The 20,642-nt window shown below is 52.6% G+C and overlaps 1 protein-coding gene across 4 annotated transcripts in view; it reads left to right on the top strand.

Moving 5' to 3' along the window:
• The first annotated feature begins 305 nt into the window (after positions 1–305).
• Positions 306–20,642, top strand: part of RUNX3 (RUNX family transcription factor 3) — a 57,405-nt gene continuing 37,068 nt past the window's right edge. Inside the window, exons 1-2 of one of the 4 annotated variants that reach the window (XM_036914760.2) lie at positions 306–544; positions 718–865. In XM_036914760.2, coding sequence (XP_036770655.1) covers positions 808–865 — 58 coding nt within the window. In that variant the 5' untranslated portion in view covers positions 306–544; positions 718–807. Of the gene's footprint in view, positions 866–20,642 lie in introns of all 4 variants that reach the window. The other 3 variants (XM_036914759.2, XM_036914757.2, XM_036914758.2) reach the window with 3 other exon arrangements.

Below are 20,642 nucleotides of genomic sequence, written 5' to 3'. Positions count from 1 at the left end.
CTGAGGCCAGCCCCACAAATAAAAGCCATCACTTTTTTTTCTCTCTCTCTTTCTCTTTCTTTCTTTTTAAATTTTTTTTTCCAAAAAGAGAGCGAGGCCAGCCACAAGATCTTCTAAGAGGCCGTGACATCACGGCCCAGGTGACCACAGCCCAGCCAATGGGCCCAGGCCGCGAGCTGGCTCCTTGCATCCTGTGAGCTGAGGTTGGGTTGACACCGTGAAGGCCTGGTCCCTCAACCACAGACCCACAAGGCCAGGCCCTCGGCCGCCCTCGGGGCCCGGCGCGGGAGCTGGTTGGCTCCTGGGCCTCCCCACCCACGGCCGCCCTCGCACCCACTGGAGCCTGGGCTGCCGGGGGGTGAGCCCCGTTCATTCATTCCCCGTGGTGCTGATGCTGGGCCTGGCTCTGCTCTCGCTGCCCTGGAGCTCCGGCGCCCTGGCTGCTGAAGGCCCCTTCCCGCCGTCTAATGATACACTCTGCATACGCTTCTGTTGAAAATTTGTGGCTAGACATTCCTGTGGGACCGGGAATCCAAATTCTTGGGTACAAACAGAAACTTACTTTCCTTGGGGATTTTTTTTCCTCTCTCGCTCACACACACACTCTCGCGTTCTTTCCTTTTTTCTTTTTCATAGCAGTAGGGGGAAAAAAGAGACAAAACAAAACAAAAAAACAAACAAAAAGCAACACCACCAGCCTCCCCTTTATTTTCAAAGTCGCTAGGAAAAAATAAAACAACAGCCAGCCAAGTCGATCCCAACCCAACCCCCTGAAGGGCTGAATCCTCGCCTTCCTCAGAGCGGGGCATGGCATCGAACAGCATCTTCGACTCCTTCCCGACCTACTCGGCGACCTTCATCCGGGGTGAGTAGCAACTACCCAGGGCCCTGAGCCGGCCCCTCCGGGTGGGCTGTGGCCAGGCCCCTGGCCACATCCCTGCACCGACCGCCCTGGCTGCCTTCAAATACATGGCCTGTCTACCTAAAGCCACTGGCTTCTGAAAGCCTCAAGTGGGAAGAGGGCTTGGTGGCCTCCGTGGTCTCCCAGAATGGAGCGTGTTTGTGGGACTTTTATCCTGAGCTGGTGAGGACAGTTAGTGGTGGGGGCAATAGATACCACAAGACCTCAAAGGCCAGACTTCAGAGGGTCTTGGGGTAGAGAGGACATGGAGGGTGTCCCTGAGACCCAAGGCTTCCTGTCCCACTAAGGGCCCCTGGGTTCTGCAGCCCCAGCCGGTGGCGCTCGGCCTGGACTCAGGCAGACACAGGCTCAGGGAGACACTCAGTTCTACCAGAGCCGGGCCAGCTGCAGGCGAGAGCCAGGGAGCAGACGGGGGGCCAGGCCACACCTTAGGTCCGGAGGGCTTCCTGTGGACCTTCTCCCACATTTCCCGGGTCATCACTGGGCCGCGGGAGGCACAGCCAGGAGAGGGAGGCTCCAGCTTCAGCCAAGAACGTGTGCAGCTCTGGGTCCCGCAGAAGCTGGACCAGCGTGGGGTTGGGGGTGGGCATCTGGAAGGTCTGTGGACTTGGTCACAGGGGAGAAGAAAGCGTTTTGGGGTGTTCATGGCCTAGAGGGATCCAGGGCTGTGGGTATTGTCCCTCTGGAGAACAGGACTCTGGGCTCCCCCAGTTAGAACTTCTGATCAAGGATGGAACTCAGAGGGAGACCTGTTTTGCCTCTGTCTGACCCTTCGGGCTGATGTGAGCTGGGCTCAGACAGCACCCCGCTGCCATCCTCAGCACAAGCCCAGACGCAGCTGCAGCACCTGGGATTAGGGGTCAAGAGGCCATGAGCCTGAGTCCCAGCTCAGTGGCTACCTTGCTGAGTAGCCTCAGGCAAGTTCCTTAATCTCTCTGTGCCCCCAAACAGATGCCACTCTGGCTGTGACATTCTGATTGTCTGAGGCTCAGAACGAGCTGTGTATGAGTGCAGTGCCTCTGGGCTGTGTGTGGGGACCAGTTCTCCAGAACAGAGGGGCTGAGTGGGATCTGAGTGGGTTTGGGAGGTTGGTGCTGCCTTTTCTTAGCTGAGGTGGTCTGCTGAGATTCAGAAATCAGTCTGACTGTCTGTCTGCCCCTTTGACCATCCTCCAGTACCTCTGCTGGCTGACGGAGTGCCTCAGAGCTAGTCCTTGGGTGGCCAGCTTGAGACAGGGAATGAGGCACCTGAGGTTTCTGCAAGGCCTGCCTGAGGTGGCACCCATTCCTCCTCCCTGGAGAGAAGCTGCGGCAGACGGTGGCTGCAAAGGGAGATGAGTGGGGGAGGGGGGGCCTGCTGCCTGTGCCGCGGGAGCCCTCCCTCCAGACCTGGCAGTAGCTGGTGACGGGCAGCAGCCGCAGGTCTGGGGGCCGAGAGCAGTGCGCTCCTTCCTTCAAGCTGCTCCTATTATAACACTGATCCCTTTGTAGTCCTCAGAGCTAATTAAAGGCAGTTCTGTGGCAAGAAAATAAGAGTTTATAAAAACCATTTGCTGGGTCTTTGTAATCTGTATTTCTCCCTAAATGAGCAAGATGGGGAAATGTAGAGTTTAAAACAAAGGAACCTTGGCCCACAGGACCGCGAGGCCGCCCACATAAAATGGGCTCCCAATGCCATGAAGCCTGAGAGATGGCAGACGCAGCCTGATGGGGAGCACCCGGGGAGAGCCACTGGCTTGGGTCCAATGTACCCAGAGGCAGGGGCCTGCTGGGCAGAGAGAGTCGATCCCTAGAGGACAGGGACGTGGGGAGGCCTCAGGGTCTGGGGTCTGAGGCTCTCCCTGCAGCTCCATGTTCTGTCCATACCATGTGACCCTTCTCTTCTGCCCAGTTCTATTCCTTGTGTTCCGCTTACAGCGTGCTCCCTTTGGGGGATCTGCCTCCCAAATCCTGTCCCCGGGGGCTCACACTGCTGTGGCTGCCAGTTCTGTCCGCACAGAGATCCAGCCTCTGGGTCCTGTGGTGCTTGGCTCTATGCTGCCCACACAGAGTCCTTAACCTATTCTGAGCCACGGACCTTTCTGGAGTTGCAGGAAGTCTCCAGACTCCTTCACAGAATTGCATTTTTAAATGTGTAAAACAAAATCCAAAAGACTGCGAAGGAAACTAAATCTATGGAAACAGAGTTATCAAACTATAAAAAGCACATTTGTGAGATGGTGACCATGTGCCTCTGTAGTAACATAATAAGTGAAAAGACCCCACAGTAGACCCAGTAATGGCTGTAATGCAGGGGTGATGAGCATTAACAGCATTTCAGGATAATCTGTGAGTGAAGAATGTCTATGATCCCTATAGCTGCCAATAGCACTGTGGGAAAAGATGCTAAATGTTAGAGGTTGATGAACAGAACAATTTCATAGGTTTTATGCCCAAGTTCACAGACCCCCTGAATGCTATGCAGGTAGGAGCCCCAGGTCTACAGTCCTGACCCCTTAGCAGGAGCTAATGGGTCTTGGGAATTACCATCCCCAGAGAGCTGCTAAACCCCTGGGTTCCTGATTTTAGAACTCTTCTCAGTTCACCATGCAGAAGTTTGGGAAGAGGGTGGAGAGGCATTTGATTCCCACCCTGAAGCAGAGGTGAGGAAGACACAGGGCAACGCTTAACCCAGAGAGGTGGCAGGCGGGGCAGAACCCCAGAAACTGAGATGGAAGGCAGGAGAGGGCACAGGGGCCTTCTGGGGTGCCTCTGTGGCCTCACAGTTCTCCAGCCTTCTCCCATCTCTTCTCCTGGGATCTTCCAGGCAGGACAGGGGAATGTATTCTTCTCTGGGAAATGGGGAAGCTGATACCTAATGGCTGTGACTTGGACATATTACGTGACTATGGCCAAGTCCCTTCCTCTGGGCCTCAGTTTCCCCTCTGACAAACACAGGCAATGGCCTTGAGGATGCCTGAGGACCCACCCACAGCTCCACTGGGTCCGGCACCTTTATCCTAAATCTGTGCCATGAGGCCTTTCTTTGCAACCCCATAGCAGGCCCCCCATACAGCACTCAATCCGTGCTCCACCAGCAAAGATGGTCTCCCCAGGACACTGAGGCAGGGCACCCCTCCAGGGAGGAAACCTGAGGAAATGGGCCTAAACTGCCACATGCAGGAATCAGGAGATTCTGGGGAGGCAATGGTTTTAATTTATTCAGTAATTCCGGAAAAGCTTGTAAGAACAGAGTATAGATATTCAAGCTTGGGCTTTGGAATCAGACTCTCGGGTTCAAGTCCTGACTCTGTCCTTCACTGACTCTGTAGCCTGGGGCAAATCACTTCTCCTCTCTGTGCCTCTGTCTCCCATCTGTAAAATAAGCATGATGATCATACCAACTTCATGGGGCTCTGGAGAGAATTAAATGAGCAGGGTGCCTGGCACACAGTAAGCACTTAAATGTCTTCATTCTTTTAATTACTATGAGCCTGGCCTTGTGCTGAGAGCACACCGGAACTGAGCCCAGGCTTTCTGTGCTTGAATTGCTCACAGTCTGGTGTAGAAAGGGATGCATTATATGAGACTTATGCCATGGGGGAAAGAACAGGGGCTGAGCTCAAAAATGGGCACTGGCCCACGTGGGGAAAGAGAGAACAATTCCCCTGGTGAAGTGCCCTTCAGCTGTGTCTTGCAGGGTGAGGAGGCAACAAAGGGAAAAGGACATTTCAGGCAGAGGGAATGGCCTGGGTGCAGCGGCAGAGACAGTAGAGAAAGAGAGAACTCTGGGCACCCCAGGGACAGCTGGAGGGCGCGGTGCAGGGTGGCAGTGCTGGAAGGCGACAGGGACAGCCACGGCTCCCTTAGCAGTGGTTGGGGAGTTGGCCGGCAGCTCCTCCCTGAAGACATCTCAGAGAGATGGAAAATGGCCTCCCAGGCGTGGGGCGGGATGTGGACAAAATGGCCCTGGGCAGGTCTAGCCAGGATGGTCCGACTCAGAATCTGTCTCCAGACAGGAAGGAAACTCCCCAGACCAGAGAGGACAGACACAGCTTTCCTCAGCTCTGGGCAGCGGCCAAGAACGGGGGACTCTCCTGGTTTTAGCGCTGGAAGTCCCGAATCCCACTTCTGCCAGAAGACTGGTGACTGAGCGCTGCGCCATGGCAGCGTCCTCCGCCCCACCAGCCCTGGGGGAGGAGCCGACCGCCCACCAGCCATCCTGCGCCCACTATGGCGCTCACCTGGAGCCCCGTCTGCTGGGCCCCTTTGACGGTGGCTCCCGACACCGCCCTGCACACATCCACCTCCCCAGACCACCCTGCCTGCCCAAAGTGCCCCCCAGGAAGGCAGGGTCTGGGCGGGCATGAGCCGGTCCCACACAGTGGGACTGTGTGTCCAGAACTTCCCCATGCCCACCACGGCGGCCGGCGGCCCCCAGCAGCCTCGCTGGTCGCATAGAGGGCCCATTGACTCCGCGGCCTTGAGGTGGCCGCATCAAAGCTGAGGCTTGCTCGGGTACCTGAAGGGGTGGGAGAGTTTATGGAGGGAAGGGGGCTGGGAGACAGATGGCCCTGAGCAACAGGGCCTGAAAACCTGATCTTCCCGAAGGCTCTGAGAGGCAATGGGACAGCAGCACCTTCTGACCCCAGCCTTGCCTCTGAGCCAGTCCGGACTCCTCAGTGGGTGTGGAAAAGGGCCTGGGTTCAGGGTTCAGGGGCAGTCAGAACACCAGTCTTACTCCCTTCTCCTGGGGAGGCCTCATCCGGGGACCTTTCCTCAAATCCACCACTCTGAGGGTACCCCTTGTGCCTGGGAAGCCTCACACAATCTTCAAGGCTGAGCTCCAACATCCGCTCTGCCAGGGGTCCTCCCGAGGGCCACCTGTGGCCTCCACTGAGCTTGCAGGCCCAGGGCCAGCACCCTTAGTGCTGAGTACCCCACCATACTTGGTCAAAGTAAAGGTAAGGAAGGGAGGGAGGGAGAAAAGGAAGAAGAGCTTTAGCCTTGGCAGATTTGAAGCACAGGCCCTCCATCATAGGCCTTGAAATAGTACCTCCTTGACGAGGGTCCCCATACACAGGAGTGGAGACCTGGGGGCCTGGGGAGGCTAGGGATTGTGGGGCTAGGGCCGGAAGTGAGGCTCTGGTTGTACTTTAAGAAGTTACAACTGGGAACAGTGAGTCGATTCAGCAAAAGTGACCAAGAGTGCGACCTCCTCATTTTATAGATGGGAAAATTGAGGTCCAGAGAGGGGTATGGGCTTTTGTAAGGTTAAATTCAGTAGCAGGAAAACCAAATGTTTTTGGGTTACTTGGGCACCAACCATCTGCCTTGCACATAGCTTTAGAGTCAGACAAACCAGGTTTACGCTGTTTAGTAGCTAGGTGACCCAACGTACTACTCTGTTGTCTCATTTTCCTTTGAGTCTCATTCTCTCATCTGTCAGATGGGGCTAGGGGCACTGACCTCAAAGGGTGGTTACAAAGAGCAAACGTGACCCTGCCCCAAAGCCCTGTGCACAGCACCTGGTAGGTAGTGAGCACTCATCTGGCATGGTCAGCCTCCTGACAGGCCTGGGCCCCTTGGCTGTACGTCCAATTTGATCCCTTGTCACTTGGCAGGTGTTGCCATGTCTAGCTTTCTCAGTGCTGGAGAGGGGTAATCACGGGGAGACTGTAGGACAGTCAGGTCCCTTGTCAATGGCTCCCAGGTGTGGGGGGAGAGAAGAGGGAGCTCCTTGGGGAGGAGGCAACATAAAATGTGGTTATAAGCCCAGGCTGCAGCCAGGACTGCCATTTCCTCACTATGTGGCCTTGAACAAAATGCTTCACCTCTCTGAGCTCAGTTTTCTCATCTTAAAAATGGGAGAACAAACAATAACCACTTCAAAGTTTGTTGAGTGGATTTAATGAGATGATATATAGTATGTACTTTATGCAGAACAGAGTCAAGCCCTCCATAAATGCTGGAAATTATTACTATTTAATGTCCCTCTGCTCCTGGGTAAAAGAGTCTGTCTGACTCTGAGCAGGACGGGGAAGGTGAGAAATCTGCCTCTCTCACTGCAAGGTCCGGCTTGCTGGCCGCCCCTCCCGGGTCCCTCCCCTTCTCCCCCACAGGCCTTGGGGTCCCACCCCTGACCTCCACTTGCTGGAAGAGGTGCTCCTGGGAGCAGGATGGGTTCACAGGCCCTCTTGTTCTTGCTACATGGATGGAGAAAAGGGAGGGAGAACGGACTAATGGATGAATGGATGGGGCCTGACCTACCTGAGAGCCTTCTAGCTTCCCCCTTCCCTTCCCCCTTCGCTGTCTGGCTTGTTCTTTGACACGTTTGCTGGTGGGAGCCCAAGCCCTCATGTCCGATCGACGCGGCAGTGAGAAGGTTTAGGTTCCTCTTTGGGGTTTTCTTTTGCGTCTGGGAAAAGCGTTTTTGGCAGAAGGTTCAGACTTGCGTGTGGGCGGAAAGAGCAGGCGCCCATAACTTATGATTTGCAGGGGTAACTGAAGTCATCGCCCCTCCAAACATCCTCCATTGTGTGACACAGCGACTGGCATTCCACCATGAGCCCCTTGGGGGGAAGCGCTGCCCAGGTGGCCTGCTGGCAATGCAGGGCCCTTCCAGTCATGCTCACTTTGGTGTCAGTGAGTCCACCTGACTGCTCACCTGTGCTAAGACGAGAACCGTGACTGGGTGAGGAGCAAGCAGAGGTATCAGGGGAAAGGAAAACCGGGGCATGAAAATGGAAAAGAGGGTGAAGTGAAAGGGGACAGGGAGGGGACGAAAGGTCCCAAACTCAACTCAACTGGGTGCCCAGGAGCTGAGAACAAACACCCCACAACCCCAAGAAGTGCTCCTGAGCCTGAGGGTCTCTCTTCAGTCCTCTCTCAGTGAACCTGAGTTCTGCACCCCCACCCCTCCACACCATCAAGGAAGTAGGGGTGACGGCTAGACCCGTCTCCACCCATGGAGGAAGCAGGGGCAGCGGGGTGGACCTACCCCACCCCCACATGGAGGAAGCGGGGGCAGCAGGCTAGACCTGCTGAACCCCCTCCCACAGCTCTAGGCATCCTCATATCTTAGGAAAGCGTGTCAGGTCGAGGATGATTGGCATAAGGAGCCCCGTGTTGACGGTCGTAGGGGCCCAGGAGAGAGCCTGGTTCTCTCCTATGGGGCATCCATAGCCCTTCCCAATGCAGAAAGGAAGTCACTCCTGAGAATAAGGCAACTTTAAAAAGACTGGAAGAAAAACACTAAAATGTCATAGTTTATGCTTCATGGTGCAACTATGGCAGTGGTGGCTCCTTAGCAAGCATACCTCATTTTACTTTATCTCTACAATAATCCACGTAGTAGGTGGTATCATTATTGTTCCCATTTTACAGATGGGAAAACTGAGGCTCAGCAAAGGGAAGTAACTCACTCAAGACCATGCACCTAGTAACTGGCAAAGCCCCAGTTCAGATTAAAATCTTTCTGACATCAAAATCAGCCCCCACAAAACTCTCCCTTCTACCTGGTAGACATCTCTTCTTCCTTTAAGGCCCAGACTCACCACTTCCAGAGAGTCCTCCGTAATCCCCCCAGGCAAGGTGATTCAGATCCTCCTCTGTGCAACCAGAACACCTTCAGACCCTTCTCAAATACTTCCAGGAGACTTCCAGAAAGGGTGGAGTCTGAGATGGATCTGCCTGGGAAGGAAGGAACACTGGACATAAGCAAAAGTGTGGAAGAAGGACACGTAAAAACGGTTTCCTAGAGATGGGAGGACTTGTGAATTCTATGGAGAAGTTGAAGGAGAAGAGGCTGGAGAGAAGATGGGCCAGGCCTGGAGGTTGGGCATGGCCTTCAAGGTAGAACGGGGTCCAGGCACAATCCGGAATAGGCAGTGATGTGGGGCAGGGCATCCCATAATGCACCAGGCTGCCTTCTGAAATAGGCCAGTGTACACGTGCACCTTGAGCACGTGTACGTGTGTGACCAGAGACCACAGGGGCCCTCCGACACCCACTCGTGGGCCCTATTTTTATCACACACATGAGCAACCAGGGCATACTTGCTCTCAGGTACGTAGAGTGCTGCGTGGATGGGCACGTCTCTGGTCTGAAGAAGACAAGTTCAGCAGTTCAAAGTGATCGAATGAGACCCACCCCAGGAGAATCCTAGGACCAAGCCGCCAACACAATTTGCAGCACACGGTGCAAAAGGAAAATTCAGGGGCCCTTGTTAAAAACTCATGATGAATTTCAGAAGGGTGACTGCAGAACGTTAAACCAAGCTTGGGGTGCTTCTAAGTAAGGGACCTGAGCGACTGCATGGCCACCATGCCCACAAGGCTGACCTTGCTCAGCACAGCGCCAGACTGCAGGGGCCCTGCGCCGGAACAGAAACCTGTCTGCCTTTCCTTCTTGTATGCTTTATTCCTTTGATTTGTGAAGGTTTCCATTCTTTAGAGTCCACAATTAAAATAACAATAATACTAAATTACACCTTTAAGATTTTAGAAGCAGCAAGAACATTAGGGAATCCCCACCCCACCTGCATTTCATGTTGTAAATTATCTAAAGGACCTAGAAAAATTTTTAAATAAACTCTGTAATCTCAAAATCCAGAGAAAACCACGATCATTTGGTATATTTCCTTCCAGACTACTTTTCCCCATGTCTGGCTTTTGCTGCTAAAGGGTCTTTTCCCTCTGTGGGTGATGCCATTCCAGAGACATATGACATATTCAGGAACCTCATCAGGTATGTTAATAATCATTATGCATATATGTCAGCATACGTCTAGGAAGGGTCTGGAGTAGCTATGCCCAATAGAACTTTCTGTGATGATGGAAATGTTCTGCTCTGTTTCCCATTACTGTGGCCACTTGCCGCATGTGAATATTGAGTATTTGAAGTGTGCCAGCCCACATCCACAACTGCTGCAACAAAGGAACTGGATTTTTAAATCTTATTTCATTCTAATTATTTTGATTTAAATAGCTATGTGTGGCTAATAGCTGCCTTGTTGGGCCATGGAGATCTGCAACAGTGTTCACCTCACTGTTAACCCAGGTTATCTCCTAGGATGCAGTTATGGAGTTTTTCATTTTCCAATTCAAAATGTTCAAAAAGTCTTATATACCACAGGCATGGATCGCTTTTGTAATCAGAAGAAAGCTACTTAAGATTTTAAGTTTGCTATACATTCAATGCTGCAAGGGAAAAAAATAAATTTAGATTTTTGAAAAATATATCACTGGGGAAGATTGATCCTGGCAGAATGACATCTATTTTTATTTTTCCTATCAATGTACAGAGAAAGAACATGGGGTTTATAGTAAGAAGCTGTGGGTTTGTCTCCCGGATCTGCCTCTTACTGTGTGGTCACTTCACCTCTGTGAACCTCAATTTCCTCATCTGTAAGATGGGGATATTGATGTTATTGACCTCCCCAGGCTGCTGTGGGGACTGAATCAGACAAAGAAAGTGAGAGCACAGAGGACCAGCTGGGGGAAGCAAGCACGTTAGTGGAGATTTCTGTAGAGGTGGAACCATTTGTCATTGTGAGGGGCACTGCTCAAAACCCTCTCCTGTCTACCATTTCCTAGAAACCGGGAAATGAGGGGGACATCTTCCACTGTGTGTTCAGCAGATGTTATCAGGTGTTGAGCAGAAATAGAAGGGCTCTGTGACCAAGTAAACTGGGAAGGGCTGTACCAAACAACATTCAAGAGTGTTTTGCAGCAAGAGTTTTCAGAGCCTTTGATATGCTAATGAACACAGGCTTCTCAGGACTGGTGTGCTGTGGAGCCTCTTTTGGGGAAAGCTGCTTTAGGGAGAACTATTAAATGTACCAAGTACAGGTGCTGTGGGGGCAGAGAATTGTCTTTTCAAGGACAGAGGAAAGGGAAATTTGCTGGACCTTAAATGCAATAAGGAAAAGTACAAAACTGGAATTAATAAATGCATAATTGTCTAGAAAATTTAAATTAGGAAAACCCAACTCTGAAATAGTTATAATATTAGCAACGAACTCTTACTTAGCTCTTGCTAAAGCCAGACACCAAGTGCTTTACGTCTCTTTGCTCATTTAATCCTCACAACCCTTTAAAACGAATGCTATGATTAAGCCTATTTTATAGATGGGGAAACTGAAGCCCAGAGAAGTTTAATCACCTGCCTGAGGTCACCCAGCTGGGATTCAAACCCAGGAAGCCTACCTCTGGAGCCTATGCACCTCACCACAGCACAGTAGCTGTGAGTTAGTAGAGGAACCTTCCTTGGCTTCCACTGCCCCCCTTCCTTAGAAGAGCAGGTAGCACTTCCACAAGCCTAGCCAGTCAGTATTAGTTTTGCCACTTTCTTGCTAGGTAAGTCATTACCTTGTCTGGACTTCAGTTTGCTCATCTGAGAAATGGGCCTATTATCACTTGAAGACCTAGAGAGGGAAGGTTTGCAAAACACAGTGCATAGACCACTCAGATGGCACTTGGTGTATGCTGGCCCTCTCCTTCACCAGTACATAGTTGGGGAAACTGAGGCACGGAGAGGGCAGGGAGGGACAAAGTCAGAATAGAGCTCATGGAGAGCACTACAAGAAGCTAGCCCCAAACCCTGTGGCTGGCCCAGGTCCACACATGGCACAAGCAAAGGGCTTCTTTCTCATCTGGCATAGGCCCACATTACCACTCTCGTAAGAGCTCCTTGATGTAGGGCTCTCCCTCTGGGCTCCTCCCCCTGAGTCCTGAAGCCTTCCTAGGGGTCTCTCCCACCTAGTGTAGGTTCTATTTGACCCAGCATCACACCCCTAACCAACTGCCCTGGGCATCCTGCCCTGGGTACCCTGAAATTCCCCTCTCGGGTCCCGATGTGGGGAGAGGGGCATGCACACAGACATACCTCTGCCCCATTCATGAACCCCATGCTTGCCCCCAGGGTACATTTTCACACCCTAGGTCACCTCTGAAATTGTGCCATCACTGAGCTTGGCATTGTATATATATCACTGCTGATGCTCAGAGCCCCCAGAGGTCAGTATTTTGTCCCCATTTTGCAGAGGAGGAAAGTGAGGTCCAGAGAAGGGAAGTCACTTGCCTAAGTTCATGTAGTTTATAAGTGGAGGGGCTGGGAATTCAAACCCAGGCTCTGCTGAGCACGGCCACAGCGGAGCCAGCGCAGAGACCTGGAGCCTGGCCTTGGTCCTCTGCCCCACAGGCAGCACCTGGGCATGAGCGCCAGCATGGGGAGGACGGGCGTGTGTGACCTGCATGCCACGTTTCAGGTGAGGACTTGAGTGTCTGTGAGGATCAGCAGTCACCCCACAAAGGTCCCCGTGTCCAAGGAAGTGCAATTAAGCAGCATATACAAAACAGTGACGAGTTTAGAGAGACCGTGGGAGAAAGCAGAAAGCTTTTTGTCTGCTCTTTGAACAGGGACACCATATTTTCATGTTGCACCAAGGGCCACAAATAAGGTGGCTGGCCCTTCCAGAGGGCTAGGGGGACATGCAAGACCCACAAATATATGGCGCAGGTGGCAAGGGAGCCCAGCCCAGACCTGCCGTGTTGCTTTTTCCCAAGTGAGAGGAGGGAATGATAGCTCCTTGGATCTCCTGGGATGTCCCCAGCCTTGCCAGGAAGAGGAGACCCCGTCCAAGGTCTTGGGGACATGGAAGCCCTTCCGTGGCTGCCTGAGGTTGCTCAGGGGTGTGCACCAGCTCAGACTCCTGGGGTGGCCGCATGCTCTGAAGGGAGCTCACCTTTTGGCCAACTGCACGAGGGGAGCTGGGCTTCTATGCCCACCTGCCTCGCCAGGCCCCAGACCAACACCCAGCCCCCTGTCCCAGGGAGGCCCGGGCCACAGTGGTGGGTGTGCTCCTAATGGGCTCCTGGTGGGTGCACAGGGGACTAGTGAGGTGGGCACCTGGCCTTGGCTTTTGGACACATCATGGCCTATTAAAAGCTCCTAGAGGCCCTGCTGATTGGGGCAGGTAGGACGATAGCTCAGTCAGTGACAGCCTGTCTTGGACCAAGCTGTGGTCAGTGCCAGGGCCCAGTCTGTGGCCATTTGGGGGTTCAGACTAGGGCCTAGTCTTTCTTGTTCATGGCTGAGTCCCCAGCGCTGAGTTAGATCTGACACTCATAGGAGATGCTCAGTAAATCCTGCTGGGGAATGAACAAATGAACACAGCTGGCCCGGGGGAGCCAAGCCCCGGACCCCAGGAGTATACCCCGTGGGTTCAAATGTTAGCTCTGCCACCTACTCCCCGAGGGAGATATTCATTCTCCCCTTCACTTCGTTTCCTCATTTGAACAATGGGAAGAATAACAGCCTAGAGAATTTACTAAGACACTATTTACCAGCCCGTTGGCAACCCTGGTAAAATGCTCAGCATGTGAGAATTAATATGATTATATTAAGAAGTCCTGCAGACCCCTGCTTCCTTGAAGTTACCCATGGTGTTCACTCTGGCCCTAAGAGTTCAGGCTTCAACAAATTAAGTGTTTTTCTGTCACTTCCAAGTTTGTTCATTGTGCTCACATTACTTGTATCTCAGTGGCTGTGCATTGGGTGAGGGATTTGATGAATGTTGTTTATTTAACAGTTTTGTTTTAAATAGACAACAAGTAAAAGGAGCAAAGTCAGAGTCAGTTCTGCTCAGGCATTCACTGGGGTCCCAGCTTCCTGGACACCCCGACAGCATTTGGGCCCTGTCCCTTCCCCCATGTGCAGCCTGCCTTCAGGTTAGACCAGCGCCAGTTGAGGGGTCCTCGGTGGGATCTGTGGTTGTGGTTCGATCGGGGGGCCTGTCACCAGCTCAGCAGCCAAAAGTCTGGTCCTGCCTCCACCCCAGACCCCCAAGGCTTGTGCGTCGCCCAAGCGCCCATGCTCACCCCACCCCCACCACACATCAGAGGCCACACCCGCTGTGACAGATGCCCAGCTTTTCAGGAACCCTGCCTGTGGGGACCCAGGGACACCTGGTAGTGTGGTCTGAGGGAGGCCGCAGGGGGAGCTGCTTTGCCCCTACCCAGTCTGGTCCCTGCTTCTCTAGCCAGGAAGTCTCTCTTCTTCCTCGGAGTCCCAGACACTTGCCACAGGTCCATGTCCACTAGGCTGATACTCTGGAGGCGTGAGGCCTCACAGGAACCTAGATGGGGCAGATGATGGGATGGAGCAAAGGCCCCAGCTCAAAAAGAGGTTTTCCGGCTGAGAAAGGCTTCAGAGATGCCTGGAGGGGAACCCTCATCTGACAAGTGGGGAAATTGAGGCTGAGAGGAGAGGGGTACACTGCGTAGGGTCATTGCAGGAAGGTGGAGATGGAGCAGGAGGCCTAGCGCTGTGGGAGTGACCAGCAGACGTGGCAGTGAGTAGGCAGGCCTGGCCATACGTCTCTGGGCTTCAGGTTCCTCTCCCGTCACACAAGGGCTGCTCAGGGGCCTTGAGCCCCAGCAGTCTGATCATCTGGGGTCTCTGGAAGGCTCCAGGGAGCACCAGGTAAAGTCCACACAGCTCCCTGGGTGGTAGGGGAAAGAGGATGCAAATAGGACGGCTCCCCAGGGACCTGGGTTAACCCCCTGAACTCATTTCTGGCCTCTTCTTCCTGTGAGGTCAGTTAAAAAATAGCCTCCCATCTGCTGAGGCTGATGGGGGGGGGGGGGGCAGGCTCCACCTGGGCTGTCAGGTCCTCCCAGCCCAGCCTGGGACTGAGACCTGCCCACTCCAACTCCCCAAAGACCAGGCTTGGCTACGTGTGGCAAGATAGAGCATCTGATAGAGTTCTTTCTCCCTTTGACTCAGCACTGCGTATCACCACCGCTCTGCTCAAGCAGCCACCAGCCCAGAAGGCTGCTGTCTGAGTTCCTGCTCTCCCATTTTACAGATGGAGAAGGTGAGGCGCAGGAGACAGGATCTGGCCATCCAGTTCTCAGGCCAAAGCCTTGTCTTGTTTGCCGGTGATGCTGGGACCATGTCCCCCTCAGGCAGCAGGCAGCAGGTGTCGTGCACCCCAGATTACAAGGCTCATGGCTCCCCAGGAAGCATCAGGAGTCTATGCAGGTGCAGCCCCCGGGGGTTGGGAGACTCAGGCTCACACGGAGTCAGGCTGACCTGAGGTGGGTCCCAGGTGCCCTGGTCCCCTGCTTGGTGACTTCAGCCAAGCCACTTCATTCTCAGACCCTCAGATTCTCATCTGTAGGATGGGGGACAGCCATCCCCACCTCCAAGGGGATCGTGAGGACACCAGGAGATGCCCGCTGCCTAGTACGTGGTGAGTTCAGTCAACAAATCATTAACAAGTGTGACGTCTACGCAAGCTGAGGTCATGAGCACCCTCAGATCACGGTCATCCCCGAGGCTGTTTCAGTTGGAACCGAGTGTCTGAGATGGAAGCCGTGAGCCTTAGAACAGAATGTGGACATATGGCTGAATAAATGGGTATTTACAGCCTGAATGGAAGGAGTGAGGCCTTGGGGATAGATGGCGCCTTTCTTTGGAAGAGGTCAGATAATTCCCCTGGTGTCCTGCCAGGCCGGGAAGGCTGAAGACGCTGGTGGGAGTGGGGCCGGAGAGCAGCAGGCAGGCAGCAGACACCTGACAAGCTTAACAGTGTCTACACTGGGCTCAGCGATCCCAGGCCCAGAACTTGTCCTAAGGGAGGAATCAGAAGTCAGGCTAAGACGTCCAAACTAGGGCGTTCCCAATGTCTTCATAATAAATCTGGAAACAGCCAAAAAGGCTGACCAACCACGAGGGAACTCTGTGGTGGTCCCGTGGGGGGAGGGCTTCTCCACACCCTTGCCCCCACCGTGCCTGACAGCACGGACTGGCCCCCCTGCCTTCGGAAAGAGGATTCAGTGACCAGGAACTCACATGATACGTTGGTGCATTTCAAAACAACATGTAGTGTATGTTCCCAATGTTATAAAAAAGGGAAGGTCAGGGGAGAAGAAATTAAATCTATACATGCAGTAGGAATATCAGAAGGCTAAAAATCCAGAATGTTAACAATTGTGCTGGGTGGCAAGATTATGGGTGGTTTTCATTTTCTTCTTCATAATTTCATTATTTTCCAATTTTTCTTTAATGAATATGTGTTACTCTTATAATCAAAAAAATGTGCTTTGTTTTAAGAGAGGGGGCAGATTAGAGATTTTTCTTCCCCTTTCATGGACTCTAAAACTGAGGCCCACTGTGGGAAAGATGTTCGTGCATCCACTCATCCATTCATTCATTTGCTCATTCATTCACTCATTCATCCTCAGATGCTTCTGGAAACCGCCCTAAAGCCATGCTCAGCTCTAAGTTCCATGACCAAAGAGTTGAGTGACCCAATCTCTGACCTCAGGGAGGTCTCAGTCTGGGGGCACAAAGGGCACAACAGCAAGTCCTTACAATGCATTCAGACAAGGGGCCAGGGAAGCAGGGAGGAGAGAGGGGCCAAGGCTTCATGGGAGTATCAGAGAAGGTCTCACAACAAAGAGAAATTAGGATAGGGCATTGCTATACAAGCAGGAGTTCTGCAGTCGGAGATGAGGACAGGGTACCCTTTGCAAAGGCACCAAAGGCTATTAGAGGATCCCTTGTGTGTGCAGAACATGTCAGGAGATAAAGCTAGAATGTTCTTTGAGCCAGGTTCAAGAGCCTTGAATTGCCTGGCCCTGCCACTCAGTGGTTGTGTGATTTTAAGCAAGTTATTAAACCTCCTGGGCCTCAGTTTCCCTTTCTGGAAAATGGGCTCGTGACCTCATTGGGTTACTGCAAGAACTGAGTGAGTTCATAATTGTAATGCACTCAGAACAGTACCTGGGATATAGGAAGGACTATGAAACAGTTTGCTATTGTTATTTGCTATTATTTGTACTCTTTCCTGTAGGCATTCTGAAAGCCAAAAGATTTTTTAGCTAGAAATGAATGCTAATTCATTCATTTCTTTATTTCACTTATTCAACAGATGTTTACTGAGATGCTAGTATATACCCAGACACTTTTTTAGGTACTAGGGATAGAGTTGCCAGGCAAAATACAGGACCCCCAAAGTATTTGAATTTCAGATAAATAATGAATCATTGCAATATCTGAGACAACTTTATACTAAAAAAGAGTTCATTGTTTATCTGAAATTGAATTTAACTGGGAGTTCTGTATTTTTATTTGCAAAATCTAGCAGCTGTAAGTGGGAATGCAACATCAAGTGAGAAAAACAAAAATCCTACCCTTCTGGAGTTGACATACGGGGAAAAAGAGATAATTCATAAGTAAAGGTATAACCTATCAGGCAACAATAAATGTGAAGAGTGTAAATCAGAAAAGAGGGGTGTGTAGTTTCCTATTGCTACTCTAACAAATCACCACAAATGTAGTGACTTAAAACAATGAATGTTTATTATCTTATAGTTCTGGGTGTCAGAAGTCTTACATGAGTCACACTGGCTCTCTGCACTAAGATCAACCTGCCGGCAGGCCTGTGTTTCTTTCAGTAGGCTATGGGAGTGTCCATTTCCTTACCTTGTCCAGCTTCTGAAGGCTGTCCACTTTCCTTGGTTGGTGGCCCTTTCCTCTGTCTTCACAGCCACCACTGGGCCAAGTCTTTCTCATGCTACCATCTCTGTAATTCTCCTACCACTTTTCCATATTGTGTCTCCCTCTGACTGTCCTCTTCTGACCCTTGTGATATACTGGGTATATTCTCAATAATTCCAATAAGAATATTCTCCCCCCCATCTCAAAGTCCTTAGCCTTTATCATATCTGCAAGGTCATTCTTGCTATGTAAGGTGACATATTCACAGACTTCAGGGGTTGGGAAGTAGGCATCTTTGGGGGCTATTATTCTGCAGATACCAGGGGCTCACAGAAGGCCTTTCACAAGGAGCAGTGGGGACCTGAATGAGGCAAGGAGCTGAGCCAGTCAGACAGAATGCGGAGGGCTCTCCAGGCAGAGGGAATAGTATGTGCAAAGGCCCTGCAGTGGGCATGTGATTGGTGTGTTTGAGGACTGGCAAGGAGGCCAGTATGGCTGGAGTGGGATGGAAAAACAGGAAAGTGGAAGGAAATAAGAAAAGAGAGCTGGAAAGGGGTGCTTGTCACACAGGACCCCATACAGCTAACTGGAAGGGCATTGCGATGCCCCTCCCCACTCCTGGCCCTCAGTTGCCCTCAGCCACTACCGCCAATTCCATCCTGTTCTGCTAAGCTGACACCCACTCCAAGAGTGCTCACAATGAAGGCCAGATTCCTCTCCAAAGTAACTGCAAGGTTTGAAGGGAGAGGGTTTCCCTGCAACATGAGGGATTCCGCTTAGATGTTTAAAAGAACTTCCCGTGTGCTAGCAGGCAACTGTCAGGTGCCAACCAGAAGGAGTGACACCTCGTGGGAGACTAGGTCTTGACTGAGAGTCAGGGAGGCTAGTGCCCTCAGGGACCTCACATTCAGAGACCAGCTAAGCTCCTGAGATGACCTGGAGGGGTGGTGAGTCCTGACCCTGGACTCCCCTTGGCCACTGGCTGTCCTGTGACCTCAGAAAGCCATGTCCCTTCCCCAGACCTATTTCTCCAACACAAAGGAGTTGGTCTCAAGGATTCTCAAGGTCCCACCAGTGTTGACCAGCTGTTATTCTCATACTCTAAGACTCTCTGATTCTAGGGATCATATATTCTAGGACATAAACCTCCCAACTGAGTGACTTGAGGCAGGTTACTTAACTGAGCCCGTTTCCCCACCTATTAGCAGGGATGGTCACAGAGCCCACCTTCTTGGGTAGGGTGGCGAAGAAGGGGTTAAAACTGCATACAATGCTCAGAACTGTACCTGGCACCCAGTGAGTGCTCAATAAATGTGAGTTCTGGTGACAAGGGTTCAAACACCCCCCAAATCTTGGAGCCTTGAGTCTGTGACCCTGTCTTTAGGAGCCTGACATCTGCCAGCTGTGGGATTCCAAGTCTCCAGTCCCCTCCACTGCCAGCGTGCCCCCAGTGCCCTGGCCCCCCCCACGTGCTGGGTGGCATGCCTACCCCACAACCACATGAAAAGCCATTCCCCCAGGGTGTCCCCACACCTGGGAAAACCGGCAGCCTGCCCAGCACTGGCCCCGCCTGGTGGCTGGAACACCGGGCGAGATCAAGGAAGCCCGGCTGGGCTCCCAGTGCAGCCACCTTGTTCCAATCAGGGCTGGGCGCCTTCCGCGCCGGACCCCCGCCCAGCCCCTAGCCACTGCCCCTCCCTGGCTCTGCCCAGCACCCCACGTTTCCAGCCCCGTGACCCCTGAGGAGCTGTGTCCGGGGCCTAACTCTGCTCTGGCTGCAGCCTGCCTAGACTCGATGGCTGAGGAACATGCCGGACGTGGGGTGGGCACCGGGCCGGGGCAGGGCCGGGTCTAGTCCTGGCATTCAAGTCCATGTAATGCTGTATGAGTCCCTGCCGTCTCTAGCCTCAGTGTCCTCAGCTGTAAATTCACTCTGTCTGGTTCTTGGGACTGTTGCAGGAGAAGCAAAAGAGATAAAAGGGAGAAGAAAGTTTTAGAGACCATGGACATGCCCAGTGAGGGGAGGGGGCTGAAAGCAGGTGGGAGAAGCCAGCTCCCACTGTGCGGTGGCCTCTCCCATCTCCTCCCCCTTGCTTCCTCCAGCTGGGTCCTTCTCAGTCCCCAGGTGTCTGCTCAGATGCCAGCTCCTCCGAGAGACCTTGACTGGCCTCCCTGTCTAAAGTCTCAGTGCCCACCCCCTTGCCACCCACCCAGTCACTCTGAAGGACGTTTGGATCCTCAAGCCTGCCCTTGATCTGACTGAGGATCAAAGTTGGGGCAGTAAGAGGGCCCAGCCCCCACCCAGATCTGAGCACATTCTATAATCCCCTTCCCGAAGCCCCTCTGAGGGCAGCCAGAGACCCACAGGCAATGAATGTCACGTTTTACCAGTGACAAACTCATGCCAACAGCAGATGATAAAGAGTTCGCGGTGCCTGAACCTGTGGCCTAGACATGCCAGGCAGGGATTTATGAGCCTGCTCAAGGCACTTTTCGGCTCTGCCCACATCCTCAGCACCTCTCCAAGGGCCACAGGCCCAGTAGACAAGGAGGGGTCACAGCTCATTGCATGGAGCTGGCGTCACCCTGGGATCAGTTCTCCCTGTCTGCCTCCCCCAACCCCAGCCATCCAGCCCTGCTGGCCTTTGGTTCCCAGGGCTCATCTGTGGTACCTGGGCACAGCTCTGTCTTGTTTCCATTGTGTCTGTGCTCCCCCAGGCCGGGCAGCACAGGCTGCCTTGGTTCAAAGGGCAGCCCTGACATTTACCTGCAAGTTCTGTGCCTCAGTTTTCCTAGTGTTATAATGGAGATGATGATAAGGACCCCTGATATATAAGGTGGCTGTGAGGATTAAATGAAGTAAACATGTGAAGCTGTCATTATTACAATTCAGGGCTCTGAGCCCTGGGGTAAGGTGGGTGCGGACAGCAGAGCACAATTTCAGCATCAACAGATTTTGGTTCAAATCCCACCTCTGCCCCTCCTAGCTGTGTTCAGCCGACATAGTCAATGAACTTCAGTTGCTCGCCTATAAGTAGGCCCAATGACAAGTACTTGAAGAGCTGTTGGTTGAGAGTTGAGGAGCTCAGCAGGGACTGAATACCCAGAGATGCTCCCTATGGGGAAGTTACTGTGATGAGGATGACTTCAGGGGCCACCAGATGATTCAGCTGAGAGTGAGCTGGTGGACAGGACAATCTGGTTGAAACAGTGACTAGGCCAAGAATAAACAC

Source organism: Manis pentadactyla, chromosome 4 (assembly GCF_030020395.1).
Source record: "Manis pentadactyla isolate mManPen7 chromosome 4, mManPen7.hap1, whole genome shotgun sequence".
NCBI lineage: Eukaryota > Metazoa > Chordata > Mammalia > Pholidota > Manidae > Manis > Manis pentadactyla.
This window is presented reverse-complemented; position numbering and strand designations above follow the sequence as displayed.